The sequence below is a fragment of the Protopterus annectens genome, chromosome 12.part0, assembly GCF_019279795.1.
Source record: "Protopterus annectens isolate FY-2018-M chromosome 12.part0, PAN1.0, whole genome shotgun sequence".
Classification (NCBI taxonomy): domain Eukaryota; kingdom Metazoa; phylum Chordata; order Ceratodontiformes; family Protopteridae; genus Protopterus; species Protopterus annectens.
In genome coordinates, this window is record NC_056746.1 from 1,147,854,183 (window position 1) to 1,147,872,911 (window position 18,729).

The 18,729-nt window shown below is 43.2% G+C and overlaps 1 protein-coding gene across 1 annotated transcript in view; it reads left to right on the top strand.

The window, feature by feature from the left end:
• The window catches only part of LOC122817037 (transient receptor potential cation channel subfamily C member 4 associated protein), a gene marked incomplete in the record, with an annotated part of 2,826,501 nt that overhangs the window by 1,575,146 nt on the left and 1,232,626 nt on the right, over positions 1–18,729 (top strand). Inside the window, 2 exon segments of the mRNA XM_044090168.1 lie at positions 3,317–3,445; positions 4,985–5,186. Coding sequence (XP_043946103.1) covers positions 3,317–3,445; positions 4,985–5,186 — 331 coding nt within the window.

The window sequence follows — 18,729 nt, forward strand, 5'->3', positions numbered from 1 at the left end:
GGCTTCAGGCCTGTGCAAGCCTGGTTAGACTTGGGGAACCCTCTTTCTGCAAGTGATTGATCTGTAGGTTGTCCATGTGTTACAACTTAGCTAGAAGCCTTGGGTCTTTGCTAGGGCTCTAGCTGGGTGGATTCTCCTATTTTCTTGGAGAAAAAAGCTCTAACATGGTATGGATAGATGTTTCTTTTATTCAAAAGCATTTTTATGACCCTAATGGGTGGATATCTGCCTGCTTTGGAGAGTGAAGAGTACTGAGCTGTGGAAGTTCATCCAGCATGTGGCTGAAGTTTCTGGTAATAAGGATTATTGCAGCTGTGATGCACTCAAAAATGTACTCCATTTCCTTCCTTCCTTTATCCACCTGAAAGTTTATTTGTGGATGGCACAGGTAAAGACAAGTAAATGAGTTATTCCAGTGTTGGCATTTAAGCCTAAAAGTGCCTGAACTCTAACCATTGAAGCCTGTGCCCTGGCATGGGAGAATTCTTGGGACCCTTGAGAGGCAAAGCAGAACACAGTTGAGGGAAAGAGGTGCTGATCATCTGTACTTCATATCTTCAGCAAAGTCTTAACTGAGAGTCTTAGGCTGATTATGAACAGTGATGCAGTGATGTAGTATATCTTACTGTTAACCAGTGTGTGCACTTCCTTGGCCTGGGTCAGATTTCAGAGCAGATTGAGCTTCATATACTGCATTTCCATGGGTACCAGATCCTTTAGTGGTTTGTTTTAACAGTTATGTGCCTAGTCTGCATGAGGAGAAACCAGAATCAAATGTATTCCCCAGTTTTTTCTTTGTTTTGGACACTCAGCAAGAAAACATGTTTTTGCCCCTTTGCAGAACTACCAGACTGTAAAAATTTGTTCTTCAGCCTTCCAAGGGAGCACTACCAATGGATTACTTTTCATCCTTTAGAACATATATTTCTTGTATCTTTGTCTGCCTTTAATTCTCAAGGTGCTGAGGTTTTTCCTGTATATGACAGAGACAACTTGATCCTGGTCGTTTCTTTGTGGACAAGACCACATTGATTCTCTGTACCCAAGGAGATGAACAGAAGGGACCCCAAGCTCTTCCCTCATCACATGCAACCTTCTGTCATAGTAAAGGATTCTGCATCACCCAGACTTAAACCATGTACAACTTGCAGTCTCCAAGACTGAAGTTTCATTCTGCCATAGAGAGAGATTTTTTCAGTGTTCATGATGCTAACATGGAGGCTAGGAAACTTTCCACTGGAAAAATCTTTTTTTTCAAAGTGAACCAGAACTTCCAGTATGTGTAGACCCACTGGCATTTACATCAAGGCAGCTGCTTTTCACCAAGCCCTCCTTTTTCTTTGCATATTTTTTGAGAAAGCTCTTGTTTTTATGCCTCAGATAAAGTACCCCTCTGTCATTTCAGCCAGCATTTCCGTAGAACTGCCTTTTAGGTACCATACCGTCATGAAAGCTAATATTAAGGGGTTTTGCCATTTTGAGTTAATGGTGGAAACTGGTGCTTTCCCTTTGGGACCTGAACTTGTGTTTTGCAAAAAGTGAATCACTGCCTTTAACCTGTAGCCTTGGCTACATTGACATTTCTTTAACTCCTGAACTCTGTTCTTGATATCACTCACCTCATCTTTAAAGATCTCAGAATTGCAGGCTGTTTTGTGGCGTGCATTACATGGTCTTTGCAAAGACTCTGTGGATGTTTGGACTAGTCCATATCCCAGCAGTAGCACTTAATCAAGCTTTTCCACTCCCAGGATTTTTCCCAAGCATAAAAAAGGCTTGAGGAGGGATTTTGCACCTTTAGAATGTACACAAACAAGTACAATTTTACTTGGAGAACATAATAGTTTTTAGACAGACTTAACTCTGTTTTTCTTGTCAGGTAAACAAGGAAGACCAGTTCCTAAAACCTTTTTCATGTGCTTGGTGACTTGCATTAAAGACACCAGAGAAATTCTTTAATCCCAGATTGCAGTGCATTGTACAAAGACACTTTTTCAGGAACAATTGCACATAGTAATTGACAGAAAAAATTAGAAATGTTCTGGTCCACTAGCAGAAAACATGGACAGTGGAGCTTAGATGTTCTGTAATATGCCTTAATTCCACCAATATAGGTTGTGCAATGGTTTAGCAGTAACTCCTTATCGGACTGAATGTAGTAGTGTGTTTTTTTTTATTAGGTCAGTGCAGAAGGATCCTTTGCAATGTCCATTTTTGATTTTCAGTATTTTTTTTTCTTAAAGCATTGATCTTGTGTGGATGCTGGTGCATTTTGATTAATTGGCACTCAAGTGTAACAGGTGTGCATGTTTGTGTGCGTGCATATTTGTATGGGTGACATTCTCTATTTCGAATTGACTGCTTGGTGATAAAGGGAATGAGTCTGAAATTTGATTATGTACTCTGTTCTACAGATATTTAACATTTTACATGAACGGTGCATTGATTGTGTGCAGGTAAGGTTAAGTGTGGTTTTGGGGAACTAATGCCAAAACCTTTTGATAGCATGAAGGTGTTGGCAGTTGGGGGTGGTGGGAGTGCTTGTGTGGGTGTAAGTGGTTTGGAGTAGGGTTAAATGAAGGGATAGTTGTAGTGTAGTTGTATGCACGTATTTGCATGCGTGTCTGAACTCCCTGGATTAGTGGTAATATTATGGAAAGGGTTTTTGAAAGGTAATAGGCAGGATGGGGGTGAATGAGTATTAGTAGGGTGGGCTAGGGTGTGAATTAAAACTAAGCAAATGCATTTCATGCAATCCATAAAACTCAAAATAACATCCCATAGACTTTAACATTGTGCATCTGTGTGCTTATAAGTACTTATCTTCTAACGCTATTGCAGCGCTTTAAGATAAGAAGCAAATGCTTTATTTTTTTTAAATATAAAATTGAGTCTTTTGATTAAAATCTGAGCGTTGTTTTTGCAACAAGCTTAAATAAAACTTCACTTGGCCCATGTTTATGTCCAAACATGGACATACTTCAGCTTGCGGAGGGAGGAATGTTTTTTGCAGGTCTTTGTGTGCTGTGCTTTTCTTGAGTATATCTTATTCCCAATAACCTAAGTCATCTGCTTACTAGAATGTGTGTGTGTGTGTGTGTGTATGTATATATATATATATATATATATATATATATATATATATGTATGTATAGTAAATGTATTTATGGATTAAATAACTGATGTTTTTTTCATGTTTAATTTGTAAGACTTTCATCTTGACTTTTAGCATCTGTTGCCACATGAATGTATGTTGTGTGATTGTGATAAGAGAGTTTTGCAAATCTCCCCTTTATTGTTTTGTTTTTTGTTACAGACAGAAGGTGTGACAAAGCGATTAGCTGAAAGGAATGACTTTGTACTGTTACTTTTCACATTAATGACAAACAAAAAGACATTTCTACAAACGGCAACCCTTATTGAAGACATATTGGGAGTTAAAAAGGTTGGTTTTTAAAAGGATTGACATGAAATATGCTGTGTAGTAGTTAGGTAAGGTACTTTTCTTATTACACGATTCTTTCTGAAATGTTTAGTAAGAATTTTCATATGCTGCAAAGGTGCTATATTTATTTTTCTGTGTTTTGTTTTTGCTTGGAAGTATGTGTATACATTTATGTATTTATCTACGTGTCTGTGTATTGAAATATACATATATATGTGTATATAATAGTATGGCAAAAGTGGTTGATGTTTACAAATGTCATTTTCTGTTGACCCATTTTGGTTGACAAAGCAGATGGTTGATAAGCATGCAGGACTTGACAGTCTCTGTGGTTGGGGACTATGCCACTTGCACCCTCTTGAAACTTTTTTTCTTAAAACCTTTAGCTGGCATTTGGTGTGGATTTTCCTTATGCTTGCATTCTGCCCTGTAGACATTTGTTGTGTTGCCCTTTTGTTGACATAAGGGTTATTCGATCATAGCAAGTACGTCTCTGTGTTTGCGCATGTGTATATAATAAATATATATATATATATATATATATATATATATATATGTGTGTGTGTGTGTGTGTATGTATATATGTGTGTGTATGTGTATATATATATATATATATATCTATATATAAATGCTTATTAATTAGTCATGTTTTTCTTTGTACACGTGTGTACAGTTACATAAATATATATACACGTAGAAATACATGATTTAATGTACACAAATTGTATGTATAGCATGCATACATGTATGTTTACATGTGTATATGCAAGTACGTGTGCATTGTGTGCATACCCACGTGCTTGTGCACGCACATGGTTCTATTGTGTGACTGAACTAATTTAATGTCATATTGAAAACACCAACAACAGTTCAATCTCAAAACTGAATGCAAAAAATATTGAATGAAATAATGAGAAAGGAAAACTATTTCCTCTACCAGTGTTGAGACTAAACTCCCCAAAATAGTAGCCTCAAATTTGTCTGAATAGTGGCAGTGTTAAGAAGGTTTTTATGAAGATAAAGGTGTAGGGTTAGGGATGAGCCCTGCACCACCTTAGTAATGGGTGCTAACCCTATTGCTGCCTCTTCTGTACACCTTGCCTTCATAAAAACCTGTCCGGAACACTGCCACTACACAGGAGATACTTGGACACACAAACATTCACAAGCACTCACATCTGTTCCCTACAATACACACACATGCAGCATGTATCTTTCACTCAACAGCCCTAAGCGTAACTCAGATATGCACAGACTCACCCCTCCAGCCCCACTTACCTGTCTTGACATTAAACAGACCTGACATTTCCACCGCTCTGCTATCTGTACTGTCGATATTAAACCACACCCCCTGTGTTTATCAAATAAATGGGATTCAACAATGCAGAGGTACCCATGTAATATATATATATACACACACACACACACATGATGTACATAAATATATATGCACAAACTCACACAGAGCGAGCTAGGTATGAATTGTGTATACATATGTCAAATTTTTCCTGTAATTTACTTTTTTCTTCCATTTTACAGGAGATGATCCTGCTAGAAGAAATCCCAAACCTTGCAAACCTGGTATCAAGTTTTGATCAACAGCAGCTGGCCAATTTCTGCAGAATTCTGTCTGTCACCATTTCTGAGCTTGAAACTGGCAGTGATGACAAGCACACACTTCTTGCAAAAAATGCACAACAAAAAAAGAATGCAGGACCATCTAGGGCAGAGATGAACCAAGGTGATGTGTATTTTTCATTCTTCCTTATGTGCTAATGTTTAATTTGCACTAACTGGATAAATAGGGTAGGTTGAGAGCTATGAAAGAAGAGTTGCCTACACTGTTGTAAGTGCCAGTGAGGCAACCAGTGCTTGGTTTTCACACCACTCATCCTAATTCTCATGTTTAATTCTTTTGTAAATTTAGCACATGTGATGTATTCATGTGTCAGAAAATATTGAATAAGCTATCCTTAGAGTTTTTCCAGGACTGTATACAAGAAGGCTGGAAGACTGGTGCATTTTGTTTACCTTGGACAGGAATGTTCCTGTATGCTTTTCCACCCTTTCCATTGATATCCAGGGTTCTTATGAAGATTCAGGAGTACTCCCTAAAGATTACTGCCAGTGCTAGAAGGAAGGGAATCACCACAGAAGTGTTTATCCCTTCTTTTTGAATTGGCCATGGGGAATTATCACAAACATCCTCACAGATTGGATTTACTGACACAAGATCAAGAGTGTTTGATACATCCCTACTCCAAACAAAAGTACTGCCTGATTGGATGAACAAGATCTCATTACCTTTTAAGCACCTATTTTCTGAGGATGTGTAGCAGGTACTAATGGAAGCATAATGCTTTCTGCTAGAAAATCGTATACAAGCAAAAGGAAAGGGATTTCTGGTGGTTCCGGCAAAACAGTCAGCACTCATTCACTGCTACTGTTTATCGGGTTTTACAGTATTTCTGAGTTACTGTCCTGTGGCCTGGCTCATTCCTTTGTCAAGATTGATTTGTCAGCCATTTCAGCATGTCTGCTGTTTCAGTGCAATGTCATGTAAAAATGTTTCTGAATGGGATGCTGCATAATAAGCCCCCAGAAAATTGGTGGGGGCTCCTTGGATTTTGTGCTAGAGAAACTAACACTTGCTGCATTTGAACAAACTCTTCTGGCTGACTTCATGCTCTAAACATGGAAAACTGTTTTGCTGATTGCTTTAACCTGTGCAAGAAGATTGAGTTTCAAGTTCTTAATAGTGGATCAACCTTATCTTCCATGGAGAACAGGGTTTCTTTGAGAACTAATTATTTTTTTTTTATGCATAAGGTGGTATCCAAGTTTACTTAAAGCCAAACTGTCCATCTCCTTGTGCTCTTTCCTGAACCCAGGAATGAGGGAAAAAGGATACTTCATGCCTTGGATGTTCAGAGACAAGTCTGGTATTACCTTGATGGAACAAAATTTTTCAGAGTTTCTGATCAGCTTTTCCATTTCTTGTTAAGGTAAGAAGAAACAGCCTGGATCAAAGCAGACTGTTTCTGAATAGTCATCTCAGGCTATTACCTTTGTTGTTTCGACCTTGACTATATGTATGTATATGTGTATATATATATATATATATATATATATATATGTATAAAATATGGGTCTGTTAAATCGAACGCATTAAAAAGCGAACAATGATTTATCGAACCCATGTAAGCGAAAGCTTACAATCTCGAACAAGGAAAAAAAAAATCGCTGTTCCACAAAAAAAAAAAAAAAAAAAGGTGTAAAACATTACATAAAGTGGGGGGCTATGCCCCGCACACCCCCCCTACTTAAATATACCAACTCCGAAATTGCACCACAGTGGAAGAAATGGCAAAGTCCCAGAAACGGCCTAGTGATTTTTTTTCCCTAGGAAAAAAAATCACTGTTTGTGCTTTCAGTATTTTGCCATTTTGCATAATGATGTTAGACTAAACAGCAATGTTAAGTTGTCTATCTCGCCTTCATTCTTGCTGGATGGGTTCGGAGACGATCCTGGGCTCCGACTCTGCCTACTACTAAAGCTCGAGAGCTATTTACTGGCTTGAGGCCTCCCCATATCCCACAATGCTAGGCGTCAGATACCCAGATCTAGTTTGCCGCTTCAGCTACGAGGTTGCGATTTTACTGGCTCCAGGTCGTATAAATCTTTTCTTGTATTACCTTTATATTGTCTTATGTTTAGATAATCCTTCCCTGTTAGTTTAAATAGATTGTATACCCCTTGTTATCCCACTCAGAAACTCGTTTTTGTTAGAGAGTCCCCCCCCCCCTTGTTAGGCCCTGTTTAGCCACAATTAGTTTGTCTTGTATTTTTATTAGTAGTAAGGTAGTTATGTGGTTATAGTTCTGTAGTTATTATTAGTGTTAGTTTTATCTAGTGCGTGTGTGTGTGTGCCTTGATTAAGCACTAGTTATTTTTTTCCCTTTGGTATCCCATTACCAATATGTCTAAAGATACCAAAGTTTCAGGTTTCAAGAAGTGTGACTCATGCTGTCAGAAGATGTCTCTGACAGACTGTCACACTTGTGTTTATTGCTTGGGTCCCCTACACCTGCAGGACTCCTGCTCGGTCTGCCACGCCTTCAGCCGAGAGTCCTGCAGGAGCGTAGGAACAAGCTCATTTTGAGAGGCTTACTTAAGCCAGAAGGATCTCCGGCTAAGCCTCCATCGGGAAAATCCTTAAAGCCCGCCAAACCGTCGTCTCCCTGTTCGGAGCCATCGCCTAGCGGAGCTCCTGCCTCCTCGTCGATTCCGGCTGGAACCGACATCTCGAGATCTCAATCGGCTCCGACCTTAGTGTCGGAACCTTCTCTGAGCCGAAAACGTTCAAGGTCCCCCTCTATAGAATCTGTTTGTTCGGCTCCGAGGTCTCCATTGCTTCACTCGGAGCGAAGCCATAGGTCCCACTCCTCTCGGTCCTCCAGGCTATCTGATCATGACTTGGAGAGGGTGGTCAGTAGGCTCCTAAAATTGCATGCCCTGGCCAAAATGTTGACCAGCCCTTCTCAACAGACTGTGGCTATCCCTGTGTCTTCAGCAGTTCCTCCTCTGACTCTACCACTGTGTTCGAAGCCGGAGCTCATTGGGGCTCAAAACGTAGGAACGTCGGAGCCGATACCACACCTTTCGGCTCCGATCTCTTCATTGGTTCCGTCCTTGGAGGGATCCAGGCGCAGAGACTCCCTCGTCATCTCCGAGGGGGTGAGTGGCATCGGACCCTTCTCTGACCCCTTTCTCCTTCTCGGGGCCTCGGCGCAGGTGTACTCGGCCCCATCGGCCTCGGAGCTGTCCCTCTCGGTTCCGGGAGGGGTTCATGTCTCTTCGGAGCGGGGACCCTCTTCTCTGCCTGATAGGGGCACCTTCGAGGTCATGAGGAGTGTGCTGACTCCTTTCGGCTCCACAATCTGCCCCTTTGGCTCCTCCCCCCTTGGTGCCTGCATCAGTCTCTGTCCACCCTCCTGACCCCAAGCATGGAGAACAGATGCTCCAGGTCGCCCCATTGGGTGTATCTTCCGAGGCCTCCCCTGATCATTCAGAGGAGCCCCCTCGGAAGAGAAAATGTAAGAGGAAACATGTTGACTCCCCCAAGTCAGTCACGTCTGATACCGACTTGGAGGATTCGGAAGGGTCCCCAAGGTCCCCCTCTGAGGATGTCTCCTTTTCAGACATCCTAGAGATCCTTGGGCAGAGGGGAAACTGGACTGCCCTTAACCCTTCCGAGGACGAGTCGGTGTACCTGGACGCGTTTGGTTCTCGCCCTTCCACCTCCTGGGTGTCTCAACCTTTCGACCCGCTCATGGAAGTGGTGGCTCGAAAGGCGTGGACAGCCCAGACACAGTGGAACCAACTCTCCGCAGGCCCACTGAGTTTATTACAGCCCCATCCGACAAACAATTTCTGGCAAAAGGTGTCCCTGTTGATGCCATGGTGGTGGCAGCAGCCACTAAGAAGGAGTTGGCTGACCCTTCGTGCATGTCCATCAACCTAATAAAGAATCTAGGATAATGGACAGATACGGGAAGCGGATGTTTTCTTCAGCAACTTTTTCCATACGGTCGCTGAATTATCTGTGCCATTTCACCCACCTTCAAAGGGATCTTCTCATGGAACTGGGTGATAACCTTCAGGATCCATCATCTGCGGGGTCTCAGGATAAGATTAACTCCCAGCTGGTGACCCTTAACTCTATAGTCAGCTCCTCCATGTGGCACATTTCTTATGCAGCTGATGGGGCGAGTAGGGCCGCAGGTACAGGCGTGGCTTTTAGAAGACATGCTTGGATGCGGTTATGTAACTTTGCTGACCCCTTTAAGGCGTCATTCACCAATACCCCCTTCGATGGTTCAGCTCTGTTTGGACCACAGGTGAAGGATACCCTTACCAGGTGTGAGCAGGAAGGCAAGACTCTCTCTGCCGTGGGAGTCCGTTTTTCTACTCCCTCTAGACCATACCCTAAAGGTCAGAAGAGTGGAAAAATGTGGTTTCGGAAACCCCATGGAGTCGTGCCTGACACACGTGGTGAGTTCCCCTCCAGGGGCAGAGGAGGGAACAATAATAGATGCCGCCCGAGGGGCAGAGGGGGTCTGCAAAATCAGGGTAGCGGAGAATCTTTCTCTGACAAACCCTTTCAGCACCCCTGAGAGGCTACTCGACTGTCTACCTTCGGAGGCAGTCAGGGGAAGATTGTCACTGTACCCAGAAGCCTGGCAACTTCTCACACAAGACAAATGGGTACGGTCTGTCATATCCGAGGGTTACAAAATCCCCTTTGTCCACACCCCTGTACAAGCAAACAGGTCCCTTCCAGATGTTCCACCCGGTCTAAGGGAACAAGCAGTACTAGAAATTTCAAAACTGCTAGGAAAAAGGGCCATCCAGCCAGTCCCAGCAGACCAGCAAGGATCCGGGATTTACTTCAAGTTCGTTTTGGTACCAAAAAAGACGGGGGACTGGAGACCCATTTTGGATCTCAGCAGGTTAAACAAATCTGTTCAAAGAACGAAGTTTCGAATGGTCACGCTTCAGTCCATTCTACCCTTTTTGGGTCAGGACAATTGGATGTGCTCCATAGACCTTCAGAATGTGTACTACCATATCAAAATGGACAGATGCTCCAGAAGGTTTCACCACTTCCGGCTGGGAGCCGGTCACTATCAATTCAGAGCCCTGCCCTTTGGTCTCTCCACAGCCCCCAGGGTGTTCACCAAATGCATGGCAGTGGTTACAGCTCACCTGAGACGGCGAGGATTCTAGGTGTTTCCATATCTAGATGACTGGCTTCTGACTGCTTCCACCAGGCATCAGCTACTACGAGCCAGGGATTTATGCCATCCAAACTTGCTCCGAGCTAGGTATCTCTATAAACTTCGAAAAGTCTGCATTGTCGCCTTGTCAATCTATATCCTTTATAGGTGCAAGATTAAATACAAAAGAGCTGTCGGCAAAACTTCCCTTAGAGAGAGCATCAGACATTCACCAACATGTCCAGACCTTACTACAGTACAAGAGAATTCAGGCCAGATTTGTACTGAAAACTTTGGGTCTCATGGCAGCAGCAATCACATTACTTCCCCTGGCTCATTTTCACATGCGGATTCTTCAATGGATGCTTTTTACCCAATGGTCGTTTCAACAGCTTCCAATGTCTCACAACATAATAATCACCCAATCATGCAAAGACCACCTTTCTTGGTGGATGGCCTCCTCTCAAGTACTTCAGGGCAGATCGTTTGTTCTTCCTCCTCCTGTTGCCACGGTGACAACGGATGCGTCCCTGATCGGGTGGGGGTGAGGGGGGCATTTTCAGGGCAGGACTGTCCAGGGCACTTGGCAACCTCTAGAGTACCACCTGCGCATAAACGTCTTGGAGATGAGAATGGTACTTTTAGCATTGCAAGCCCTTCAGGACTCTCTACCCACCGGGACTTTTGCAGTTCACACAGACAATATGTCTGTAGTGTGGTACATCAACAAGCAGGGCGGAACCAGGTCCTATCCCTTATGTCGAGAAGCAGTCAGACTCTGGCAGTGGGCGATCTCCTCTCAACAGTTTCTGATAGCAACGCACATCCCCGGGAAGTCCGTCATAGCGGACAGGCTAAGCAGAGCTATTTTCATGCCTCACGAGTGGTCTCTCAATCAGTAGCGGACAAAATTTTCCGCAGATGGGGTCAACCTTGCTGCGACCTTTTCGCAACCCCTCTCAACAGCAAGTGCGACGATATCCTCACCCCCCCCCGGCCACTCCCCCAGAGACTCTCTAGTTCACGATTGGCCCCGGGGTCTTCTGTATGCATTCCCACCCTTTCCCTTAATTTCCAAACTAATTCAGAAAGCAACCGCGTTGGGATCCAGGATGATCCTCATTGCCCCTTACTGGCCTCGACAAATTTGGTTCCCATTCCTTCATAGTCACCTGCTGGAGCAGCCTTGGAATCTGCACCCAGTGCCAGACCTCTTGGTCCATCAGTCGGGTGGGCTGCACCAATCCCTTCAGTCTCTCAACCTCACAGCTTGGTTGCTCCACTTCCAACCTTAGCCAGGCTTCCACATATTTCTCAGCCATTGCGTGAAATCATCCTTTCTTCGCACAAATCTGCTACCAGGAAGACTTATGCTAGTAAGTGGAAACGTTTCTCTTTCTGGGCGGAGGCTAGAAATATAGACCCCTTTACAGCCCCAGTCCATCACGTTCTAGATTTTTTAGCAGAACTTTTTCAAGCAGGATCCTCGTCTGCCCCCACCATTAGGGTCCAATTGGCTGCTATCGTTAATTTCCACACTGGCCTGTCAGAAACCAGCATCATGTCCCACAAACTTTGTAAGGCCTTTCTTAAAGGGACTATTTTACTTAGGCCCCTGTTTAGAGATCCCCCGCCTCCGTAGGATTTAAACCTGATATTAACTTCCTTGATTCTCCCTCCTTTTGAACCTGCAGCCTCCTGTTCCTTAAAATTACTCTCCTGGAAGACTGTCTTCTTAGTAGCCATCACCTCAGCTAGGAGAGTGTTGGAACTTCAAGCCCTCTGTATTCGTCGTCCTCATCTTGTGTTTCACAAGGATAGAGTTTTACTCAGGACTAATCCCTCTTTTCTGCCCAAAATTCCTTCCGAGACAAACCTGAATCAGGCTATTGGTCTACCTGTCTTTTTTCCTAACTATTCGAACAGAGTTGAACAAAAGTTACACCTATTGGACATTCACAGGCAATTACGTTTTTATTTGGATAGGACTAAACAAACAAGAAAATCGGACCAACTCTTCCTATCTTATGCTGAGGGCAAGCAGGGCCTGCCATTTTCTAAAGTAACCTTATCCAGGTGGTTGGCCTCTATTATCACTTTGATTTATCAATTGAGACATAAATAACTCCCTACAAAACCAAAAGCTCATTCCACCAGAGCGTTGGCTACGTCGGTAGCTTTTTAAGCAAGACTACCAATGGAATCTATTTGTGCTGCAGCCACATGGGCTGCTACTCATACTTTCATTTCACATTATAAGTTGGATGTGGCCTCCAGGAGTCTAGCTGATTTTGGTTCCACTGTGCTCAAGAGTCTGTTCCGATGAGCCACCCAGAAGGCGAGATGGACAACTTAACATTTAGAAGTAATGTACCTACCATAACGTTCCATGTTAGTTGTCTTCTTCTTGCCTTCTTTCTTGCATCCCACCCTCCATCCCCCTAGCCTGGACAGACCGAGAAGAATCCCTTTTGAGGCCTTCTTCCTCTGGCTGAGTTTTATCTAGGTTACGTCCTCCTCTGTTTTTAGTACTGTAGGTAAACCTTGTAGTTTGGACAGGTGTCCTTAAAAAATTTTTTCCATGGTGTTAGCTCTGCCAAACGAGATCTGAGTATCTGACGCCTAGCATTGTGGGATATGGGGATGCCTCGAGCCAGTAAATAGCTCTCGAGCATTAGTAGTAGGCCGAGTCAGAGCCGAGGATCGGCTCCGAACCTAGCCAGCAAGAAAGAAGGTGAGAAGAAGACAGCTAACATGGAACGTTATGGTAGGTACATAACTTCTTATTCGCAATTCATTGCATTCGCTGAAATAATAGGGACCCGTTGGGTTTTGGGGAATCTTGTAAACTTTTCTACAGTGATCTACACGAAGAATGTGATACATTTATGTAGGCAGCTTACCAAAACAGTAGATATTTGAGTGTGGTTACTGTTCCCATCCTTTTTCCTTCCCTGCTTTCCCCTCTGTGGTGCATGATGCTTTGGGCTTGCGTGAGTACTTTTATTTTTTTATTTTTTTTTTTAGTCCTGATACTATCCTTTATCAGTCTCCTTTTTGTGTTGGTCATCATGAAGGGCTAATATTCAGCACGTCTCGGACTGCGGTCTCTGGTGTCTCAAGTACTTAAGAGGTGAAACTTAGACTAGCAATGTCAGCGGAAAGAACTAAAAATGGTGCAGTCACATGCCATATGCCAGTCATACCAGATATGTGAAGATGTTAAAGGTAAAGTGATACCAGCCCATCTGCGAGAAAATATTGCCCATTTCTAAATATTAGGTTGAAATTTAGACTTCAGAGTGCAACAGTGCTTACCACAGTTATGACTACACCAGCAGCCACACTCTGGCATCTATTACTGTAAATTGGCTACTCGGCTGTATTTTTTTCAGGTATCCTTCCAGTCTCTAGAGATGATGCAGACCTGCTCTCCCCTTTCCCACTACTGGAACTTGTGTCAGTGTCACAGAGCAGGAGGAGAATGTACAGGTTTTTACTTCAGATCCTTTCAGGAAAATAAGGAACCTGAGGCACCATCTTGTACTTATCAAAACTAAAATGCAGTAAAGGTCCAAAATTAAAGATCGTAATATCTTTAATATTAGTTGTTAATGAGCTGCTTCCTGTGCCTAGAGAACAGGATTTGATTATTTCCACCTTCATTTGTCCACTGTTTGACTCTGTGTATTCATTTAGTTGCTAAAGGGTGGGGAATACGGAGTTATTAAAGAGCAAGATCATGGCATAGGTCTGCTGCTTGTCTGCAGTGAGAAATCTCTCAATGTTGATAGCTTACAGTGAGCTGATGGTGCATTTAAGGTGACAGGCACTGACAGCAGAGTACTCTACCATGCCTGGCTGCACATGACTTATTTTTCAAGAGAATCTCAAGGTTTCCTTTATCGGCACCCATTTACTTGTATCTGACTTTTTCAAGCCACAGGTGAAAAGCAATCTGAAAGATAGGGAGATGGAGTGGAATATTGTCATAGTTGTTAAATTTACAGCTTTTTTGTGCCTTATTTTGGGAGTTTGAGTCTGCTTAGAAGTGGTTTGGTAGTGGCCAAGATCAGTTCTCATGATAAAATCAGTGCAGTTGAGGGTGGTGCAGGTTTTTTGGGAGGATACAGTAGAGAGTTGATCATCGGAAGTAATTGGGACCTAGGGTAGTTTGAATAATCGAACATACTATTTAAGTAGATAAACTTCTAAAGTCTTGTCTTTTCTGCACTCAGGAATGCACTTTTCAACCATTCATATTCCAGTGGACAAAGGATATTTTTCACACATGAGCTGGGTACAAACTCAAATATGCTCAAGCAAGTACATATAGTTAAATATTCAGACTTTGATTTTTCCTACCCCAAATACTTTGGAAGGCTCATTTGGATAATTGATGTTTCAGATAATCGACGTTCGGATAATTGACTCTCTACTGTATCAGCCTAATGGCAGAGGCTCAGGAGCTTTTTTTTTTCATTTATCAGATGGGAAGACTGCAGCAGTTTCTCCTGATGCCTTCCCCACCTGACTCATTCTGGAGTCCAAGGGTTCGCGCTCTCCACTAGTTTGTATGGACAGCCATCACACACAGATCCTGTCCATAGTATCTCAAGGTTACAGGATTCCATTCCAAACCCCAGGTCACACTCCATTCCTGTTCCTGATATCTCACCTTGCCATAAAGCATTACTGAGAGAAGTTTAAAAGCTTCAAAATAAGTTAGCCAGCCATAATTGTCTCACCACACTAGAGAGGTTTTTATTTGCTACTTCACTACTTTTTTTGTGCCAAAAAATACTGAGGACCTGGGACTATTTTAAATCTCGAGACCTAAACCAGTTCATCCCAACACAAAAGTTCAGGTTGTCACATTGTGGTTAATTCTCCTTTGCCTATTCAGAGGAGACAAGATACATTCTTTGGACCTCTCAAGACCCATGCATGCAGATTCAGGTTGACATTTGATTCAACTGCCATTAGGTTTGGGGAAAAAAATACCAGTTTTTTGGGTATTGCTGTTCAGTCTAATCAGAAATCATGGGGTTTTCATTAAGTGCACAGCAACAATGTCAGCAAATGCTAAATATCTTTCCCTGTCTAGATGACTGGCTGTTCTCTGCAACACCAGTAGAGAAAATTGCTCATGGCCAGTGATTCTGTGCTGATTTTCCAGTACCAGGGATTAACTTTTAACTTGGCAAGGTCCCATCTGTAGTCCAGTCAATGCCTTAAGTTTATAGTTTACCAGATGAACATGTGTAGTCAGCCTACTTCAGGAACAAAGTCCTCCCATAATTCAGACAGTTTCTAAGTTTTCATGCAATTTCAGGAAGCCACTGAAACCTTAGTTGTGAGCTGGAAGTTGGCATCAAACCTGCAGAGCTTGACGAAAGTATGAACTGAGGACCACATGGCCACTTTCATTTCCTTTTGTTGTCAGTTTTGTGCATCAGGGTGCTTTGTCATCTGGCTGCCATGGTATTTTTCCTTTTCATGCAAGGTGTTCCGTGAAGGTCAGTCTGTGGACCTTGGGAAAATAATGGAACCAAAAGTTCTTCACAGCTTGTTACAGGCATCTGTGCTGCTGGCTTGTCAGCAGCCTGTTCGTGGGCAGCAGCTTCTGATGCTATGGTGATGGTCACTATGGATGCTACAGCCCTGGGTGTGGGACTTTGCCAAGGATGGGATGGTCCAAGTTTGGCTTGATTGTGGGTAGACTCTAGCCTGCCCTAGAATATTCTAGAAATGAATGTAGTTCTTACATTGCAGGTATTCCAGGATTCCATTCATATGGAATGATTGCCATCTACAGCGGTGGCATACCAACAAGCAAGGAAACACCAGATGTTCTTCGTGTTTTACTGTTGCAGTCATCACTTTTGGGTTATCTGCTTGCAGTAGCCCTCAGTCAGCCTGATTAACAAAGTCTTGGATCCTGCTTCGGTTGCTGTCTCTTCTATGATGTCAGGTCGTCAGGGGTATAAAACATGTAGCCGACACCATTACATCAGTCTTTCTTGCTGTGTGGTGCCTGAAGCAGAAGCAGTTTGCAAGTGCTGGTCGGCCGACTCCTGAAATTTTCATTTTCGAGTTTCAGAACCAAAGTCCTCAACTAAAGCTAAGTACCCCGTTCGGGAAACTTGGCAGAGAAGTGCATTCAGGGCAAATGGAACCCAAGTCAAATGCACCTGCATATCAATCAAAAAGAAATGCTAGTGGTACAGAATGCTCTGACAGCCTTCAAAGGACCACATTCTTCCAGGACAATTAATGATAAACACGGACAAACACCATTGTTATGTGGTACCTAAAAAAGCAGGGGGGGTACACATTCTTACCCCCTCTGCAGACTAAGCCATAGCATTGTGAAACACAGTCCTGAGCTGTCAAGTACATTTACAAGCTCAATTCCTGCCAGGAAAACTAAATACACTGGCAGACGAACTAAGCAGAAACCTCATGGACCCACATGAGTGGAAACTGGAACCAAGGATTTTCAACATGTTGACAAGCAAATAGGGGAGCCCAGATATAGACTGGTTTGCCTCCCCCCAAAATTATCAGTTTGACACATTCTGCACAAGGACTCCCCACAAACAAGCTTGTAAAGTGGATGCTCTGTCCTTCAGCTGGAAAAACATCTATCAGTTTATGCCTTTCCTCCTCTTCCTCTGCTCTCCAAGGTACTACTAAAGATCAAACAAGACAAACCAAGGATGATTTTGATTGCACCAGACTGGCCACAACAACACTGGTACCCCCTCTTGCGCAGTGTGTCACTGTGGGCCCCATGGCACCTGCCTCAGACTCTTACTCTATTGTCTCAGCAAGAGAACCAAATTCTGCATCCTCAACTGAATCTAGGAGCCTGGCTAATTACATAATTTTTCCTTTACCATCCCTCAGTAAACCAGTGATGTATATCATTTTAGAGGCAAGGAGGCCTAGTACCAGAAAGTCTTGTGCTGAAAAATGGAAAAGATGCTGTACTGGAACCAGTCTCAAGGGATGAGCACAACAGTGCCCAATTTACTTCAGATTTTAAAATACTTAACTGAGATGCTTCATAATGTCTTTCTCCTCCATCAAAATTCACGCTTCAACCATCTTGGCTCATTATAACACAAAACCACCCCTCTTCTCTCCTCCACTGCTTAAGCAGTACCTCAGAGGGACCAAAAATCTACGACCAACCAGGAGAGCTCCAACTCCAGCCTGGGACCACAACTTTGTATTGGAGAAGTCACCCTTCCTCCTTTCTTGGAAAGAAGCTTTCCTTTTAGCAATCACTTCAGCAAGAAGGGTGTCTGAATTACAGGCCCTCATGGCAGTGGAGCCTTTCATCATCTTTCATGTGGACAGGGTGTCCCTCAGGACCAGTCCCTCCTTCATGCCCATGGTGGTATCCAGTGTGGCCCTTAATCAGTCCATACATTTGCCAACCGTCTTTCCTAATCCACAGAACAAAGGGAACGGATTCTGCACTCCTTAGACATCCACAGACAACTTAGATTCTACTTGGTCAGAACTAAACCTCAAAGGAAATCTGATCAACTGCTGGTGGCATTTGCTGCAGGAGCAGAGGGGAAGACTATTTCAAAGCAAACCAGTTCCAAATGGATAGGCCATCACATTCATTTTTGCTACAAACACCATGGAAAACCTATCCCACAGGGGATCAGACCCCACTCTACCAGGGCTGCATCTACCTCTACAGCCTTTCTCAGAGGCGTCCCTACCATGGACATCATAGAAGCTGCTACCTGGAGTTCTGTACATACTTTCACCAAGCATTACCATCTGCCACTTTTTTCTAAAGCCAGAGCTGGCTCTGCCACTGCAGTCTTGCAGGTCCTTTTAGCTGGTCCTAATTCTGTTTAAATTCCTTCTCCCATCCTTAGCTTTGGGAATCTACCTAAAAGTGATGACTGCAGCAGTGAAACACAAAGAACATAGTACAGTTGTGTACACTTACCATAAATGTAGATGTTGGAGCGTATTCACTGTTGCAGTCCTGGTTACCCTCCTTTCAGCCCCCTTCCTTTTCTTTTTTTGATATACCTCTACTTTCCTTTACTATCTTCAAAAGCTGTTTGGTACATTTGCTTTTTTGTTGGAGGTATAACCTTCTATATTGCTTCCTATTAAGGGGGCACCTGACATCTGGGGCAAGAAAAACTTATGTAATGGCGTCTGCTGCATGTTTTTTACCCCTGACGTCATGGAAGAAGGGACAGCAACCGACACAGGACCCAAGACTTTGTTAATCAGACCGACTGAGGGCTACTGCAAGCAGATAACCCAAAAGTGATGACTGCAACAGTGAATACACCCGTAACATCTACATTTATGTTAAGTGTACACAACTGCACTTTCCTACCCCTTTGTTTAGAAGTGACGAGACTGGGAGTGGGCTGTGTGCTTAAGTTTTCTAATCGCAGTCCATATTCCCAGAGAGACTGACTGGTTGGACTGTCTCAGTAGATTTCTTCCTGATG